Source organism: Stigmatopora argus, chromosome 2 (genome assembly GCF_051989625.1).
Source record: "Stigmatopora argus isolate UIUO_Sarg chromosome 2, RoL_Sarg_1.0, whole genome shotgun sequence".
NCBI lineage: Eukaryota > Metazoa > Chordata > Actinopteri > Syngnathiformes > Syngnathidae > Stigmatopora > Stigmatopora argus.
This window is the reverse complement of record NC_135388.1, coordinates 15,871,870-15,889,268: the sequence shown is the minus strand read 5'-3', so window position 1 is coordinate 15,889,268 and position 17,399 is coordinate 15,871,870. Positions and strand designations below refer to the sequence as shown.

General features: G+C 38.6%; 2 protein-coding genes across 4 annotated transcripts in view; both read right to left on the bottom strand.

The window, feature by feature from the left end:
* Positions 1-8,728, bottom strand: part of prmt3 (protein arginine methyltransferase 3) — a 36,294-nt gene extending 27,566 nt beyond the window's left edge. Inside the window, exons 1-9 of the mRNA XM_077591423.1 lie at positions 8,648-8,728; positions 8,306-8,429; positions 6,373-6,455; positions 6,235-6,284; positions 6,007-6,112; positions 5,668-5,815; positions 5,084-5,228; positions 3,317-3,382; positions 2,419-2,540 (exon numbers count right to left, since the gene is read on the bottom strand). Of these exons, the coding sequence (XP_077447549.1) occupies positions 2,419-2,540; positions 3,317-3,382; positions 5,084-5,228; positions 5,668-5,815; positions 6,007-6,112; positions 6,235-6,284; positions 6,373-6,455; positions 8,306-8,429; positions 8,648-8,669 (866 nt within the window). The 5' untranslated portion in view covers positions 8,670-8,728. The remainder of the gene's footprint in view (positions 1-2,418; positions 2,541-3,316; positions 3,383-5,083; positions 5,229-5,667; positions 5,816-6,006; positions 6,113-6,234; positions 6,285-6,372; positions 6,456-8,305; positions 8,430-8,647) is intronic.
* Positions 8,729-9,828: 1,100 nt separating this feature from the next.
* On the bottom strand, positions 9,829-14,990 carry htatip2 (HIV-1 Tat interactive protein 2). Of its 3 annotated transcripts, XR_013299430.1 has the most exons (8): positions 14,798-14,990; positions 13,775-13,964; positions 13,587-13,694; positions 12,751-12,888; positions 12,598-12,659; positions 11,510-11,733; positions 10,300-10,339; positions 9,829-10,217 (listed from the first exon to the last, which is right to left on the bottom strand). XR_013299430.1 is itself a non-coding variant. In XM_077595102.1 (7 exons), exons 1-6 carry the CDS (start codon positions 14,920-14,922, stop codon positions 11,523-11,525), a joined length of 834 nt encoding a protein of 277 aa, XP_077451228.1. In that variant the 5' UTR covers positions 14,923-14,989; the 3' UTR covers positions 10,854-11,322; positions 11,510-11,522. The 3 variants fall into 3 exon arrangements, 2 of the variants coding, with proteins under 2 accessions (XP_077451228.1, XP_077451229.1); XM_077595102.1 differs by lacking the exons at positions 9,829-10,217; positions 10,300-10,339 and adding an exon at positions 10,854-11,322 and having other exon boundaries at positions 14,798-14,989; XM_077595103.1 differs by lacking the exons at positions 9,829-10,217; positions 10,300-10,339 and having other exon boundaries at positions 11,478-11,733.
* Positions 14,991-17,399: the final 2,409 nt, after the last annotated feature.

The window sequence follows — 17,399 nt, the reverse complement described above, 5'->3', positions numbered from 1 at the left end:
GAAGGCTTCCTTAACAAAAAAAAAAACACACAAGTCATTGATTTCAGGAAACACGAAATTGTATGACCATCGTACACCAATGGAGCTGTGGCCATGCAAGGCGCTGTCAACCAAAAGAATTTAGGTTTCAGTGTCTTTCCCAAGAAGACAGCTTGGGAAACAGCTTAAACTCAGTTCCCTGGACAAATGGTACTACGAGGTAATTTGAACAAAAATAATTGGGTAAAAAAGAGTGTTATATGGTATGTATGTATAAAAATCCTTGATTTATATCTTATTCATAGACTTTTAGGCAATAAATGAACAAATCCTGCAGATCTGCAAACCAATATGAGTTTGATAGCCCCATTCTCCATCACTAATAGCCAAATAAGGATCTACCACCACTTTGCATGTTTAACATTTGTTCCAGACACAACCCATGCACATGAACTTTAAATAGTCATTTGCATGCTGTTCTGGTGTTTCTCTCCCTTTGAACCTTTCATCTTGAAGATATCAGAAAAATAAAAAAATATGTTGTATATCGTGCATATGTTTTTAAATAAAAATGGGTTTGAATAATTCCGTTCTCATATACCTGGTAAAACTGAGTTTAAAATGCTCGTTTTGCAGTCACAATCCAAAGCATTTTAGTGGACAATCCATCAATTCCAGCCATTAAAAAACCTATCTAGACATTATCCATTAAGGAAGTGACTGTGAAGGAAGAAATTTAGCCTTTCATTTAAACTTCAGCTACGAAGGGGAGACAGGAGATGGATGCTTCTGTGCAACCAACAGAAGCCACTTTAATTACAAACCTGATATTAGAAGGAAGGGGCAGGGGGACTTGTGCAGAAATAAGAACGATAAAGTCACAGCTAAAGCCGAACATCTTTGTCATGCGTGTTCCATTGAGGGCGGAGCTGAGTACTTATTGTTGGCGGACCTAAGGTGCACCCTGCATGCCAACTCGTGCTCCCACAGTGAGCCAGTGGGCTGTAAAATTAAAATGTCCTTTTTCTTCAACAAACCCTGTTGTTTTGCTAAGACGAAACTGTTACATAACAGAGATAATGACATTTGTAAGGGTTTTTAAGTCAAAAATGTTTTGAGAGGCAGATATGTGAAGAACACATCATCGGTGGTGGAGCTAACTGTACAGTGGTACCTCGACCTACGAGCATTTCGAGGTACGAGTAAAATTTCGGGCAAATATTTATCTTGAGATACGAGACAAATTTTGATATACGAGCAGGCAGCGAACGCGAGATGCTGCTCATAAGAACATCATGGGCACTGTCTCTCTCCCCGCAACTCCCTTGTGTAATGTCTCTGGTCGCAACTCCCTCTTTGTAATGTCTCTGCGAGCACTGGGCGGAGCGTTGCATTTTTTCATTTTTTTTTCCCATTAGTCAGTGCGAATGGCGTATATACTACTTCTCGTTGGCAAGTGGTCGTGCGTTATCCAATTGTGAGGATATTTGTGTGCATCATTTTGGGAATATTTTGAAGGGAATACAAACTCAAACAACCCTCGACATTGACTGAAAGTCAGTGTGTAGGCGAGGCAAAAAGAGCCAACCCAGGGAGAAGAAAGGTATCAAAATGTCAAACAAAATTAGAATTAAGTTTAGTGTTAGGCTCGATTAAACTTATTTTTGAGTGTCTGCATCATAATCCAAGTTCATTTAAATTTGTTTATGTTATGTTACGATAGCGTTGACGTGCAAAAAGTCCCCCTTACTCTCCCCCCTCTCTCTGTCCGTCTCTCTCTCTCCCCCCTTTGAAATCCGTATAATTTTAGTACTATTAAACATTTTAGTTATATTAAACCACTAGTTGTGTTACTTTGTTAATAGATGGCGAAGTAGAACAAATAAAACATTTTTTCCAATCCAATATCCTGTTTTTGGTGTTTTTTCAGAGGGTTGGAATTAATTTGTTCTTAGTTCATTACAATGGGAAACGTTCGTATGAGTTACGAGAAAATTGACATACGAGCTCAGTCCCGAAACGAATTAAACTCGTATCTCGAGGTACCACTGTATTGGAGAACCCATGAATATAATGGAGAAAAGCAAATAAAGCACTCCGCTCATGTTAAAAATGTGCGCTAACCCATCCCAGACTCTAGGTGTAAATGGATGAATGAAATCAGGCCAAGCATAAGACATTCAGTAGGGAAGAGTCGATAAATAAACTTAACATTAAATGTAGATGTAAAATTCCATATATTAACATTATACAAGACAACCCTGAGTATAAGTCACAGACAGGCTCAACCAAAGTATGGAAATCAGTAACAGCACAAACACAATACATATAAAAACATACATTTGTACATGCATACCATAACACAATTCATGTAACGCATGAGCTGTTCTAGGATAGTAACAACAAATGTTGAGTAAAACCCCTAATAAGTTCTCTTACCTGACAATGTCCATGGCTTGGTATATAATATCTGATTGGTCAACAGCTATAACCTTCTTGGCTCCAGCTCTGGCAGCAAACATCGATAGTATGCAAGTCCCACAGCCCACATCTAAAACAACCTAAAGTGCAATAAGAAGAGTGTGAAACAGTTATACTTTGAATTGATATACACAATCTTCAGATATTAGACGTACATATGGCTTGCGACATCCGAAAACTCCTCACACGTTGTGTATTGCTGTTTGTTTTTTAGGCTGAATGGCATATACCAATGAGTAATATGCGACAATATACTCAGTATAACATTCTAGATCATATTAAAACCTAAAGCGACCAACACATTAATGGAAGCATGTATTGGCAAGACTTGGCTAGCAAATAGTAAGAAAGAACGATGGGAACAAAGTCATGAAATGGCGACTAAATTTGGGGGCCTTTCTTTCTGGGTCACCCTGAATTGTACATGCATCAACATGCCTTTCACACTTCCACTTAGCTTAGTGCTCACCAGCAGCCCCATATGTGATAGAATGCCATCATATGGACCACCGGTTCCTGGGACATACAGCAATGGTCTTTGTGTAAGAGGTTGTTTTGTTAGTTCAAGCCTGCGTTTGTTTATCAGCACCCTGCAGTCAATTTTGTGTGTACTAATAAAGTGAGGCAATGGTTTAAATCAGACACTATCAACATACTAATTACTTACCTGAAAAATGCAGAGTGAGTGTTAAAGACCTGGCTAAATATAAAACAAGCAAATCTACACAAACTCACAGGTATGTTGATGACAGTAATTAAATTTGCACATTAACAATTCACATTTTATGCCAGGGGTCAGTCAAAATGAATATGTATTCTTTGTATTTTAGGATATATGGATCTTAAACAGTCTCACCTTGTCTCTGAACACCTCAGGGTTTTTGTACATGAAGTCCCGGTAGGTTTCAGTGCGCACTCTATCCTATGAAAACAACATGAACAATTCTACATTTAATTGAAGATGTTAAATTTGCTAAAGTACGTGTTCCAGTTTTATTGTTCTGCACATGCGTCATGCATTTCAACAAACATCAAGTTACTAAATTTCTCTTTCATTCTTTATTTTATTTTATTTCACATTTGCTACCATTTGGAATTGAATTATCTGAACTAGATGTGCACTTCTACTGGCTGGGATGATTAATTTGAGCTGTTATTTCTCCATATTAGGATGATTATATTAAATATATTTCGGATGTTTTTCTTCTTTAAACTATCAAGCGAGTGGTTTGTGTGTCGGCCTCACAGTGGGAGACCTGAGTTCAAATCCAGGTCGGTCCACGTGTGTGGAATTTGCATGTTCTCCCGGGCCTGGGTGGGTTTTCTCCGGGTACTCCGGTTTCCTCCCACATTCCAAAGACATGCGTGGTAGTCTGATCCGACACTCTAAATTTGCCCCTAGATCTGAGTGTGAGCGTGAATGGTTGTTTGTCTCCTTGTGCCCTGGGATTGGCTGGCCACCAATTCAGGGTGTCCACATCTGGCTCGAAGTCAGCTGGGATAACCTCCAGCACCCCCAGCGACCCTAGTGAGGATAAAGCGGTTTAGAAAATGAGAGAACTGCGAAGCGCACTTTCATTCATTTTCTATTCCCAGTTGAGAATTACCACTAGGTACAAAATTGATATATACTTCACAATCCTTTATATAGGACTCACATTGGCTGCATTGTCCCTAACAAATTAAGTTTTTTTTTTTTTTAGATGGCAATGAACAATTTTACAAAGTTTCAAAAAAAAAAACAGACCCCAAATTTGGATAGGTATTGTTTCTTTTTTATATTATAAATATACTGCAGTTAAAAACTAGATTATATTTAATATTAATTGTAATCAACACAGCTCTAAAGATTATCAACTAAAATCTGGAGACCTATGCAATTCAATCACCAGCGCAAAAAAAAATCGTGACTCATTGATATGCATCACACCAATGTCACAAGAACCACAGGCAAAACTTATAAATGAAACTATCCATCAGCATTTTAATGTCAATTTCACACTACTGCTTGAGATAGGAGTGGTTTCATTTCCATTAAAATAGGTTTCGCTTTTACAGAGCACACTTTAGTGAAACTAACCTTGGCCTTTTATTACTAATTGGTAAATATCTATAAAACTCTAGGTGATTTAAAAGTTTTGGAAGTACGGATAAGAAAATCACACTTTGTTTTACTTCCTTCCCTTTAGTTTGTCTCCCTCCACACACACAGTGTGTCCGCATCAGCTTGACATGCACAGACACACACGGAACGTAAAGGTCTATGGTCCAATCAGTATAACCAACAGAATATGTGAAAGTACTGCAGTAAGACGAACACGCACATAGCTACGCACAAAGTTCATCTGTCTACACTTTGAGTGCTTAAGCATTAGAAACATTTATTTCAGAGTAGCAGAAATGCCAGTCTCACATGGTATCTTAATGCTGACTTGCCACTTTCGATACATCCTCGAGTATGAACGTACGAATTACAATTTATGTACCAATTTAAAAATGTGCAACCAGGCTGCCCACTTCAGAGCCTTCTGTATTGCAGGAAAGTGTTTCACGACACATGAAACGGTATCTACATAACGATCGTGTGTAAGTGATTGTGTGTATTTTCATTGGAAGCTCAAACCTTGAGCATCTCCTCATGAATGGCATAATGACCATAGGAACTGAAGTATGCGTCATCCTCATCTGCACGAAGCTCGGCAATACTGGACACGTTAGTGGAAATTCCAGGTGGTTCTTCACTGAGCACCAAATTGTGGACCAGCAGTCTTGAATAATACAAGATAAATCAGAATTCTGCATTTCAAATGATTAGGACTGAGATGAAAAGCAGTCAACAGTAAGAAATGCTTAAAGCATAGAGAATCGCAGCAAATGGAGCAAATGAGGCATTTATTAGCTCACTTTTCATTCAACTATCTCCTCCCTTCCCCTTTGACAGCCTTCTTAACAATTTCCCCTTCAAATCCCCCTCCTAGTTTTAACCCCTGTGCTGCAATGGAATTTTCCCTTCCTCGGAAACTTCCTCATAGAAAAGTACCATTGGATGCAAAAGGAATCTGAAATATTGTGTCCCTCTGCTGGCCACTTCTTGGTATTACATATTTTAGTCAAACATCGAACACACGGATGGATGCAATTAAAAGAATTCAACTACAATCTTATCCTTGGCATTCGTGTAGGCTAGAAAAGAGTAACAAAACTTACTGAAGTTTTTGGAGAGCTTCAAAGTTTTGAACCATCGCCTCTTCAGCCCTTGTTGTTCTCAGCAACAATGCGTTATGGTAGGCGTCATCCACTGATGGCCCGAATGTAGATGCAACCTTCCCCTTGTTCCCGCACAAGTCTTCGAGGTCTAAAAAGTGCAACATATATTTCAGACTGGACATGAATAAATTGTAACAAAAATATACTCGTGTGCATGTTCTACATAGTTGATTGGGGAAAAAACTTGAATATATGGATACAAATTTAAAATGTTACTCGAATACAAAATTAGATAATACTAATAGTCTCAAGTTAGCAAAGATTCAAGTTAGTTAGTACCAATTTGCAACAAGGGATCATCCTGGATAACCGGACGGAGGAAGTCTTCACTTTCCCACTGTAAAGGACCATCTGGTTGTCCCATGAGATGTGATGGATCACACTTCTGAAAGAGAGAGGAGAGAACTATCAACAAAGAAAAATGCCCCCCCAAAAAGTAGTATATTGCTCACATTTTCATAAATACGTATAAACATAGTAAATGAACTCAAATACATGAATACTCACCGTAGAGCGTATGAAATTGATCAGTTTTATGTAACTGTAGTCATCTAAATCTAATAAGGAAACAGAATGTTCAGTTATACATTTGCTTTACATTTTGCATTTAACCTTCTGTTTAGGAATGTTTCCGTGCGTTCTTACTCAATTTACTGATCACATCAATAAGGTTGACTTGGTGCTCAGCTGTGCAGTGCTGCAGGGTTTCAGTCACCGAATTTAGTAATCTGGGGGGACGGAGGGGAAATGTTATACTATAACTTTGACATAGCCTAGATTAAAAGTCTAAATATAAAACACTGAAAACAATGCTGTTTTAGGACAGAGAAAACTGGGAAGTTGGAGAACTACACCCAAAACTGTGTTTGCCAAATACAATAAATAAAGAACAAAATGGGGATTTTCTGCAATTGATTAGTGACCATTATTTGTCCATCATAGAGCCGGCCGGTAAAGGCATTTTTCTCATCAGGTAACAGATGAACATGTGCAATATCTTTGTGATGAATAATAGTGGAAAAATAGGTTCCAGTACAGCGCTGACAAATGTACTCAATGATCATTGCGCTCAGCTACCTCAAGCAACTAGACTAATACATCTATCAAAATCAATAGTGTCTTGCCTCAGAAGAAAAAAAAAACTAAATGTATTAAGAGCTGTTCAAAAGTGTGTCCTACAGAACATGGACAAATCTCTGCATTAATATTACTTTGTAATCAACTGTATAATATAGAACTATGACTCATCAGGAAGAACTTTGTCTTACATTTTGAAAGTGACTGACTACAAGTTCAGATCACACTAATGACTGATATTATTAATGCACAGCTGAAACAAGTAAAAAAAGGCTCTTCTATTGTGAAATCTTGTCCAGTTTGATTATTAGTAACTACTTGGCTACTACCAAAACCAAAAAGAGCTCACAGCTTTATAACAAAAATACCAACTAATTAATATCTACAGTATAATTGGACAAGCGAAAGAGGTATGCAAGTTCTAGATGTTAGTAATACATATATGTATATGTATGTGTGCATATATATATATATATATATATATAATATATATATATATATATATATATATATATATATATATATATATATATATATATATATATATATATATATATATATATATATATATATATATATAAATAGCTGTTATTCATTGTAGTATCAGCAACTGTACAGTGGGGCAATAAAGGACATTGTCAGCCAACAATTGTGCAATTCCTCCCCCATAAAAACATGAAAAGCCTTTGATTTTCCAAATAGCTATAACAGATAAAATGAGAAAAAATATATAGAAAATCACATTGTCTGATTTTTAATGAATTTACTTGCAAATTATGGTGGAAAATGACTATTTAGTCACCTATGATCAATCAAGATTTTGGGCTCTCACACATGTATAACCTCATCTGTTGGAGGCTCCTCTCTCCTGCACTGTAATAATGATATTAATGACACTTATTTGCTAGGCTGATTGGACACTGTAAATTGCCGCTAAATATGAGTGTGAATGATTGTCCGTCTCCTTTTGCCCAAAGGGGAATTTAGAGCCTACCATGCATGTTTTTGGAATGTGGGAGGAAACCGGAGTACCCAGAGGAAACCCACGCAGGCTCGGGGAGAACATCCAAACTCCACACAGATGGACATGACCTGGATTTGAAACCAGGACCCCAGAGCTGGGAGGCCGACGCGCTAAGGACTCGCCCCACCGGGCCGCCCGGATAAAACGGTTCAGAAAATGAAATATATCGTAGTTTAAATTGACCCCACCTAACTTTCCCTCCTGTATCTCATGCAGCATCAGAATAAACATATTGCCTGTTGAGATTTGGGAGTGCACTAGGCCCTTTGGCCCATAATTAGTTTTTATACAAGATCCCACCCCTTCCACTTCCACATATCTGGGTACCATTCTCTCCCAATTGCAAGTAAAACTATTACAATCACACACACACACGCACGCATGGACGCACGCACGCACGCACGCATGGACGCACACGCACGCAGGACGCACACGCACGCGCGCACGCACGCAAAAAGCATCAATTTGCACCATCACCTGTCACAAAATAAACACGTAACGACTTGTTGACTGTCCTCCTCCATCGACTGCCATTGCTCTTGATCATCGTCAGAGTCACCACTAGAAAGCTCGGGCAAGTCATCGGCATCCGCGCAAGGTTCTGCAGTAATAAAATAGGAAATTATTTAGCAAACGCACTTAATTTAGACGGAAGCGACTCTTGTTGCAAACTTCACGTTAGATAATTGTCACTATCAACCCGTGCAAAAAGACCTTGATGTTCATTAAAAGCTTAAATGTTAAATGCATTCTTCACGTCATTTCAATTTCCACGCGTGACTATGCCGTATATTTGTTTTTGTCATTGGAGAGACTCACGTGTGTGTGCATTTTCAGCCATGATGCCACTGTTTACTTCCTGATGACGTGCCGGTAAGTACGTGTGACACTTCCGGAACATACTCCACTAGATGTCGCTGTTTAGCTTAAATACGACAATGAAAATCCACGCAACTCTTAGAAATAGAAAATTCTAAGCATATAAAACCAGAACTATTCCCTAGACACAAAAATATATCTGATTTAAATATTAATGAAGCTGTTATTCAAAACAGCATATTAAAGGTCTTTACATTAGTTCAATACTCATTAGTAATAATAGCCATATACAATATCAACTCCACGTGTCCTCTGGGTACTCCGGTTTCCTCCCACATTCCCCCCAAAAACATGCATGGTAGGGTGATTGGACACTCTAAATTGCCCCTAGGTTTGGGTGAGTGTGCATGGTTGTCCATCTCCTTGTGCCCTGCAATCAGCTGGCCACCGATTCAGGGTGTCGCCCGCCTCTGGCCCAGCGTTAGCTGGGCTAGGCTCCAGCACCCCCCTCAACCCTAATGAGGATAAAGCTGTTCAGAAAATGAGATGATATACAGCCTTCAAATGTAGTATGCAACCTTAGCTCTTTCTCAGACATGCACGTTGCTCTGATCAAGAACACTTCTGCCAGCATTGTATTTTTAAGAGAGTTTAAGGTTAAAAAAAGATCTTATTTCTCCCGCTGTAAGGAATGAAATTACGTAAGCACTCCAGAAATGACCACTTTTTTCAGCCTTGAAATTCACATGAGGTTTTTATGTCCCCGTTACATCAAGAGTTGAGCTCTCTGATGGGTGTATAACAGGAAGCAAAAGTCTTTGGAAAGGTTTAAACCGGCCGGCCTCAGACTGTGGCCTGCTTTACAAAGAAGGCTTGATTTCCTGTGGAGAAATAGTTGACTTGTGGCTTAACTTTTCGTGATCTCAGATTCGGTTTGTTATACAGGGTATCATTTTATTTGCCAGATTTGTGTCTTGCTCTGATGGTGTCGATGTGGGAATATCCTTTTTTTCCTGTCCAATCACCGGGAGGCCACGGAACAGAAACTCTACTTGGGAAATGTCCCTTAATCACAATCACTATCTTGCTGTCTTTTGTTGTGGCCATATTTGGTCAGTTTAAATCTTGATGTGACGCAGTACTTAGATGATTTGTTTTGTAGGTACAAAACTGAAAAAGCATTTTCTTTTTGTAAAATTGGTCCAGCTGTCACACTGACACCGACTCAGGTGATGTCTTTCCTGAATAGGAACTTGCTTCAGTGAAATTAACGTTGGCAAAAGTAACTTGTGTTCTTGGGTTCATGGTGGTCTGTTCCGTAAATGCTAAAACTGTACTGAAGCCAAATTCAAAGTATTTGACTTGCCTTTTTGAAACATTTCGGGATGGCGACCCAGGAGTGTACCGGTAAAGATTACTACTAGTTGTTGATCCAGCATCAGTGGTGCCATTTTGAGGTCTCCCCAAAGTTGGAATCACATCACCAGCTGCCGTGCTAAACCAGTAGGTTGAACCCAATCTCCACGGTTATCATGCAGGCTGAAGATAGTCTGTCCTGTGTGGCTGTCACCTACACAAACACACAAGAATAGCATAAATACTACAAAGTATATTTCTCCACTCATCAAGTTTGACTTGGCTGCTTTTGTTACCTCTTTGTTTTCTCCCACAATTTAAGTAAAACACACGAGTCTGCAAGTAGAGGAAATGTTAAATAATTAGCCTGGATAATATAAACTGTTAAAATACCTCATAAAATCTATGGGACTCATTGTTGACCTGTGTTGAACAACAGGTATTTATAAACTCCCTACGAATAATACAGCTGTTCTTCATTTTCATTGCTGCTCCCACAGTTTCTATGGCAACATCCTTCTGTGAAATATTTGCAGGGAAATAAACAATTGCACAGATTAATAGCAGGGGTGTCGAACAAACAGCTCTGGAGCTCATTAAAAACAAATAGTAAATTATATTTTAAAATTAATTTGGCAGATTGGATTTTTTATACTGTTTCTGACAAGGTGTGGCTCTGACTATTACATTTTTTTGTGCTTTTTGTCTAACTTGTTTGTCACCCCTGGCATATTATAGTGTTCATTTTTTTTTGTTAAACAAACACTTTATATTGAGAAAATGTTATATTTGCACATGTGCCATTGTATGAGGTTTCATTATTGTAGAGGCAAAAATTTGAAAAATGAAATCTAAATAAATGTTGCTTTTATTTCTTTTAAGAACCTCTTGCTTGTAAAACCTTTGCTGAAAATGGGTAATCATTGGTCACAAGAGGGCACTACAACATAATAGACGAGTGACAGAGTATTACCATCACCAAAGTGCAATAATTAAATACAATAATGGAAATCGTATTTCATTCGTTATTTTCTGGTATCTCAATTTACAAAAAAAAAGACAAACACAAACTTTGAACCAAAAGCCTATGTATATTCTACCCAACACCCTAAAACATACCAGTATGAAATATTTAAGGCAGTGCGGTCCTCAGAAAGTAAGATCGGTGAATTATTCATCTTAAAATCCCAGCACCCAATATTTTACAGGAAACTTTCAGATGCAGAAGTACAAATTCAATAAAACGAATAAGTACACTCATTTGATATGAAGTGATGACCCTGAGCTGCAACTTTGCTTTTTTTACCAACTGCATTCACCTGAAAATAGAAATTATAAAATAAGTTTAGAGGCAAAAGAAGTACTGGCTGCTTTCAAAATTTTTTACAGCTGTGTGTTGTCTCGTGAGTGTTTAAGAAAAAGGGGTGGGCGTGTTCCATTTCTGAATCATATATTAATATTTCATACAAGTGCCTCAGGACTCAGTTTTAATATCCCAAAACTCACTTAAAGAGTTTCTTCACAATGGCTTTCCCAGTGTTGAGATGGCTTTATTCTCCAGGATCTCAACCTTGTTTTCTGGCTGGAGGACGGTGTTTGATACCATAGCCTTCGCCACCATTTGAATGGGAATGGACATGGATGTGGAACCAATTGCAGAGAAGGCAGTAAAGAATTGCCTGGCAAGCCACTCGGCAGGACGACTCTCTTGTCGATCAACCAGCAAAACCCTGGTGGAGAGCAACAGAAATATAAAACAGGAATATGTAGAGATAATTGATTAGCTGTAAAACGATGGCTGATGATGTTCTCTGTGACAGGTCTTGCGTGTAAGAACATTGGCATTAATACATTTCTGATCTCTAACAAAGCAAAATACATTGAAAGCCTGATTGTGAACTTGTCATGAACGGTTTAACAATTTCCCATTTGAAAAGTTAACAAATTCAGCAGCAGGCAACAATGACAGAAAACGAAAGCCAATATCTATCACAGAAAAGGAGCATGCATCTTTAAAACTAACTGCTCCCACGGCAGAGCTTTTATTCTTGCATTTATCTAAAGTGACTGAACCTGTGCTTAAAAGCGTGAACAATATATGCTATTTGTTTTGCTGTCACATTCATGATTTGCTCGCATGTCGACACACCAACAATGCAAAGTGAATTCTAAAATTGCAGTCCATAAATATGTTTCCTGAAGCAGAGTGTACTGTTTTAGGTTCGGTGCATGCTACCATTGCAAACAGATATTATAGGCTCTTGATGTACGGACAATTTTGCTAAAAAAAAACAGTATACATTACTATAATAAATCACTATTATTGTCTATATTTATGCATATTTTGATGTGAAAGTACTACATACAAAAATGATTTTCTTAATAAGCGTGGGATAACTCTTGAATAGGAATGGTTTGGGAAATGGATCACTGGTTTTTATATTCATTCAAAGGTGTTTTTGCATTTTAACATTGTGACTAAATTGAAGTTATATAGAGTAAAACACACCATAATGCTACCAAACACACATGAAACATTTTGGTTGTAAAGTTTAAGTCGAATGGGCAACATTTGAAAATCCTAATCAACTCACCCAGGTCTGTAAATGGCATATCTGTCAAAGTCCAAGGCCTTTATATCTGCTTCTACTTGACCCTGAAAAGAAAGTCATACATTTAGTGATGCTATTATGAGACAAATGTCTCGAGAATTGTGGGTAAAGACAAACAAGATACATCAGAAACACCTTCACTTTCAGGTACAGGAAGTTGCTGCCTTTATCAGCTCCTCTTGACGATTCAAGATGGAATTGTGTGCAGCCTCCAGCTTTGGCGAGCTCAGCAGATTTCAATACATAGTCATGATCAACTCGGATGAATCCTTGCTGAAATCAGAAGAGCGCCATTAGTAAAAATTAGCAACTGTGTTTGAGGTATCAGAGGAATCTTCATAAAGGTGCATTGTTGATTTGTGATCATTGTCAGTTCAATGGAAAACTCTTCTGTTGTTTTATACTGAGAGACGGCTTGGAGGAAATGTAGAACCATATGCTACGCAAGAAGTAGCCATTAAGCATATCCAATTTCTGGGAAGGCTTCTGGAAAGGTGAAGGAAAATGTCATAAGATTACGTCAACAAATTAACAGGTCTAGAATGAAAATGTTTGCCATTGCTGCAAATGGAGCATTTTTGCCAAAAGCAAAGTTTGAAGGGAAAAAAAATCCTTTATTCATCTTCAATGCCAAGTGTTGCGGGGGTGCTAGAGTTTAACCCTGCTAACTATGGGCAGTAGGCAAGGTTTCCCCCCAAATTGGTTGCCGAAATCAAAATGACTTCTGACATTATGCATGTTTTGACTACGAATACGTTTTTTTAGTCATTTTGCTACTTATTTGTTGAATAAACGTGCGACTTTCAATGGAAAACAAAATTGTCGGGGTGACCCTTGACATTTTAACGGCACTTTATCTGGGTGGACATAATATATTTTGTACTACAAAGTATTTTTTGTCCATCAAAATGTCCACTTAAGGGTTATACAGAAATTGCCCCTTTGGGAGTAAATCTGTATATTTAACTCACTGTCCCTGCTTTTGCTCTCGTAGTCCCAAGACAGCAATACCCAACATCATGGCCCTGGAAGGCAGCAGCATAATCATCAAGTTTCTCAAAGTCCACCACCTTTTGAACCTGAAGGCAGAGAAGACATCGCCAAATCAAATATAATCGTTTTATCAGGAAATGCGTTGCTTTAGATTTGCCTCACTGACCAAGTTTTCAAAATCTTTGCCCTCAAAGTTGAGCTGTCTTCTCCCAATGAGTGTGATCTTGGAAAAGATGTTGCGCAACAGTAACTCCTGAAGGAGCATCTTGCCGGTTTCCCCAGATGCTCCAAGGACAAAACAGCTTTTGTTTTGTTGTCTGAAATTTTCTTCTAACCTTTTCATATCTGAAGTCATCCTGTGTACAAAAATAAAATTGATTCTGCACTGTTCCATTTCAGTCACGTGGTGGAGATATGTACAGTATGCTCATGCAAGTAGCTTGGATATAAACAGGGTTCTTTTAGTTTTATGATAGCAGGGCTCCTTAATATGTAAATCAGGGATATTTTTTAGAGAGTTGTGTACGATTCAATGTTAACAGTAATGAAGGAGTTAAATTCTCATTGTTTCTCTCCAAAATTATTCGACCTACAACTACACTAATCTAGCTGCAGAATCTTGCAACAGTTGATCGTAATGTACGCATGCAACAGCTAGTTCAATTCTGATTCTTAGAATGATTTGTCCGATTAGTTAAAATTCATATTTCATTTTTTTTATTCACCCCTTTTTATAAATAAGTGAAATAATGAACGGAATCTGTATCCATGTACAGTACATTTCAAACTGTGCAATTAACACGATGTTAAAACAGAATTCAGTACTGTTTCTCATCTCATCTTCTGAACCGCTTTAATTGTCCAATCAGCCTACCATGCATGTTTTTAGGGAATGTGGTAGGAAACCGGAGGCCGGGGAGAACATAAAAACTCGACACAGGTGGACGTGATCTGGATTTGAACCCAGGACCCCAGAGCTGTAAGCCCCACGCGCTAACCACTCGCTTCACCGAGCCGCCCGACATAAGATATAAAAGGTTAAAAAGTATAAAAGGAGCCTGAAATGGCAGTTTTCACGTATGTGTACTGATTTTTTTTTTTACGTAAGATGACTATTTACGTCCAGCAAGCAATAAGTGCTCACAGATCAGATGTATGGCGCTGTCAAATGTCAAACTGCGATCGTTACCTGGCGACGTGAACTGGCTCTGGGTCGTCTAAACCCTTGAAAACAACTGCGATGGTGGCGATCGAGAACGCTAAAAGGCTAGTAGCTTTCCCCAATGTGACGCCAAGTCGTTTGGTAAGAGACATCACTCGGAACAAGCCCTGCACTGACACAACACTTCCTGGTTGCCTTTCGTCTGTCTTTCCGCTTCTCCCATTGGTTGAGCATTGCAGAAAAAAAATACACTGTCACAATCCTGTCTTCTGTCTCCGTTTTATCATTATTGTTATCGTTATTTTAACATTTGTTTTACTAACTACCTAATAAACTAGAAAAATATATTTCCATTTTTTGTTACCACTCTCCACGATGCAGAGATGATTATGAGACGATGAAATCAAATGACGTCATCGACATGACGTCATCCCCACCACCGGGCCGCAATGCTCCGAACGTAAAAAGGTAAACAATATTATATAAAATATTTGACCAATGTATTGATTTCAGTTTTAATGCTCGATTTAGAATACTTCAAATACCACCCAAAAAGATGTTGCAAAAGCTGAACTGCTTTGAAAGGAGATTAGAGCAGTGATGGCTCGGGAGCAATGTTCCCTCTAATTTTTCGTTGGTCTGAGCAGAAAGTCAACCTCCCTGAGCGCACTGAGTACCAGTGTGAGCGACATCATCGGTACTCGGATGATTCGCCTAAAGACGTTTCGCCGACGGACGTTTGACAGACGGGCAGGTCGCCGAATGAACGTTCGGCGGAACGTCCATTCGGCGACCTGTCCATTTTTCATGTAAAACATGCTGTAAAACACGAAAAACATAAGTGGACAGAGCTACTGCCACTTGCTGCCGCTTAAACGGCGCCATCATGGGGAAAGGGGTTAAAAAAAAAAAAAAAAAAAAAAAAAAAAAAAAAAAAAAAAAAAAAAAAAAAAAAAAAAATCCGATTTTTTTTTTTTTTTTTTTTTTTACTGCGCGCCATATGATTGCTGCTGCGCAGCGAGGACGAGAGTAGTGCGCAATTGCGCACGCGCGCAGCTTAGAGGGAACACTGCTCGGGAGCCACATGTGGCTCTTTTGATGGCTGCATATGGCTTTCCACTAACATGTTCGGTAAAATCTGAACACCACTGGTAAGAGAGCTGAGTCCCGAATTCACCAATAGAGGTGTCACATCAGCACTGTTGCGTTGACACTACCTCTAGTGCCTTTTTAATCGTTTTTCTTCTTCATTAGACTCTTTGGCATACATACTCATTGATTAACAACAGCGTAGAAATGTTGAAAGAATTCAGATACTTTTTTTTTACTTTAAAAGTGGTGAAATTACTAAAAAATGCACGCATTTTCATGTATTTTGTATTTACGTATTGGCTAGGAAATACTACCAAACTTTAATGGATGGGGCCACGTTATCATTTCTGACTTCATTTATATGATATTCCTATATGACCCATACCAAAATGACCACCAGCATGACTAATTTGCTGGCAGATATTACTTGCCTGGCACAAGATCCACAAGACCAACACATAATTCTTGGTGCCTTATTGTCTCTCTTTGCTATTGATTTTCAAAAATATTAAGTACTTGACATTTTGCATTCATTTGAAATTCCCCCAACATTCTATTTACTTATCGTTCCAATTAAAGCATATCAAATGTAAGAAACTGTCAAGTTACGTAACGTCTGGTGAATGAAAAATTGCGAATTTTAATTAGCATGTACAGCAATTCATATAAATGGGACAACAATATACATACACTAAAATGAACATTTACATTATAATATGATTAGTCAGTCAACTAGTCACCAATAATTGATGAGGAATTTTAGTTGAAGGTGAAAATGAAATGAGCAGTAGGCGATTTAGAGGGCAGAACTAGAGCTTGACAAGAAAATAATAGAAGTAATGGATCACGTTTCTTTCCAAAGATTTTAGAACGTGTACTTGGAGAACCTGATTTCATGGTACACAGTAGATACTTTTCTCATGTAAGTGTTGAGAGGACTATCAGTGTGTCAAATAAATTCTGCAGAGAACAAATCAAACCCTGAAAAGGCCTTTCACTTTCACTAGACCAGGGAGGGGGGTTCATTAGGAGAAAGACCGGCACAAAGAAGGCAAATCCAGTCACATGCAATGAATTCATCAACTCCCCATGTTTTGAACACCCCATACCATTTGGAACACAAGACATCGACCCAAGCTAATAGAATATGATGGCACCAGGGATGATCCTTTAAAGATGTCAGCAGTAAGAGACAGAAAGAAAAGAGGCCTAAACTGGCACTCTGCTCAAATGAAATGTCGTGTCTTTGTTCCTGAGCCGCAGGTGCTAATTGGGCCTAACGGTGGGGAGGAAGGCTGCTGCTGGGCCCTGTCTGTTACACCTGTTGGGTCATTGTCTCAAGCATTGATCGGACAGGAAGTCGCAGTAAGAAGGCTTATGTCTCCCTCATTGCGTGGCAGAAACGTGGTTCAATTTCCTTTTTAAAGCCTCGCTGCTGGAGGTAGAAATACCAATGGTAGTCAGTAGTCAATCACGTTTGACCATTGTTGGGCTTTTAGCAAGGGATCTATAGAATTCAGGTTACACCACTTCATTC

Bases quoted from the DNA above. Each gene is read 5' to 3' on its own strand.
- htatip2 (XM_077595103.1), bottom strand. From the start codon at position 14,922: ATGTCTCTTACCAAACGACTTGGCGTCACATTGGGGAAAGCTACTAGC. The intron at 13,695-13,774 runs GTCAGTGAGGCA...CTCTGCCTTCAG, and splicing joins GCAAAGATTTTGAAAACTTG to GTTCAAAAGGTGGTGGACTT. The intron at 12,660-12,750 runs GTGTTTCTGATG...CTTTCTTTTCAG, and splicing joins TCCTGTACCTGAAAGTGAAG to GGTCAAGTAGAAGCAGATAT.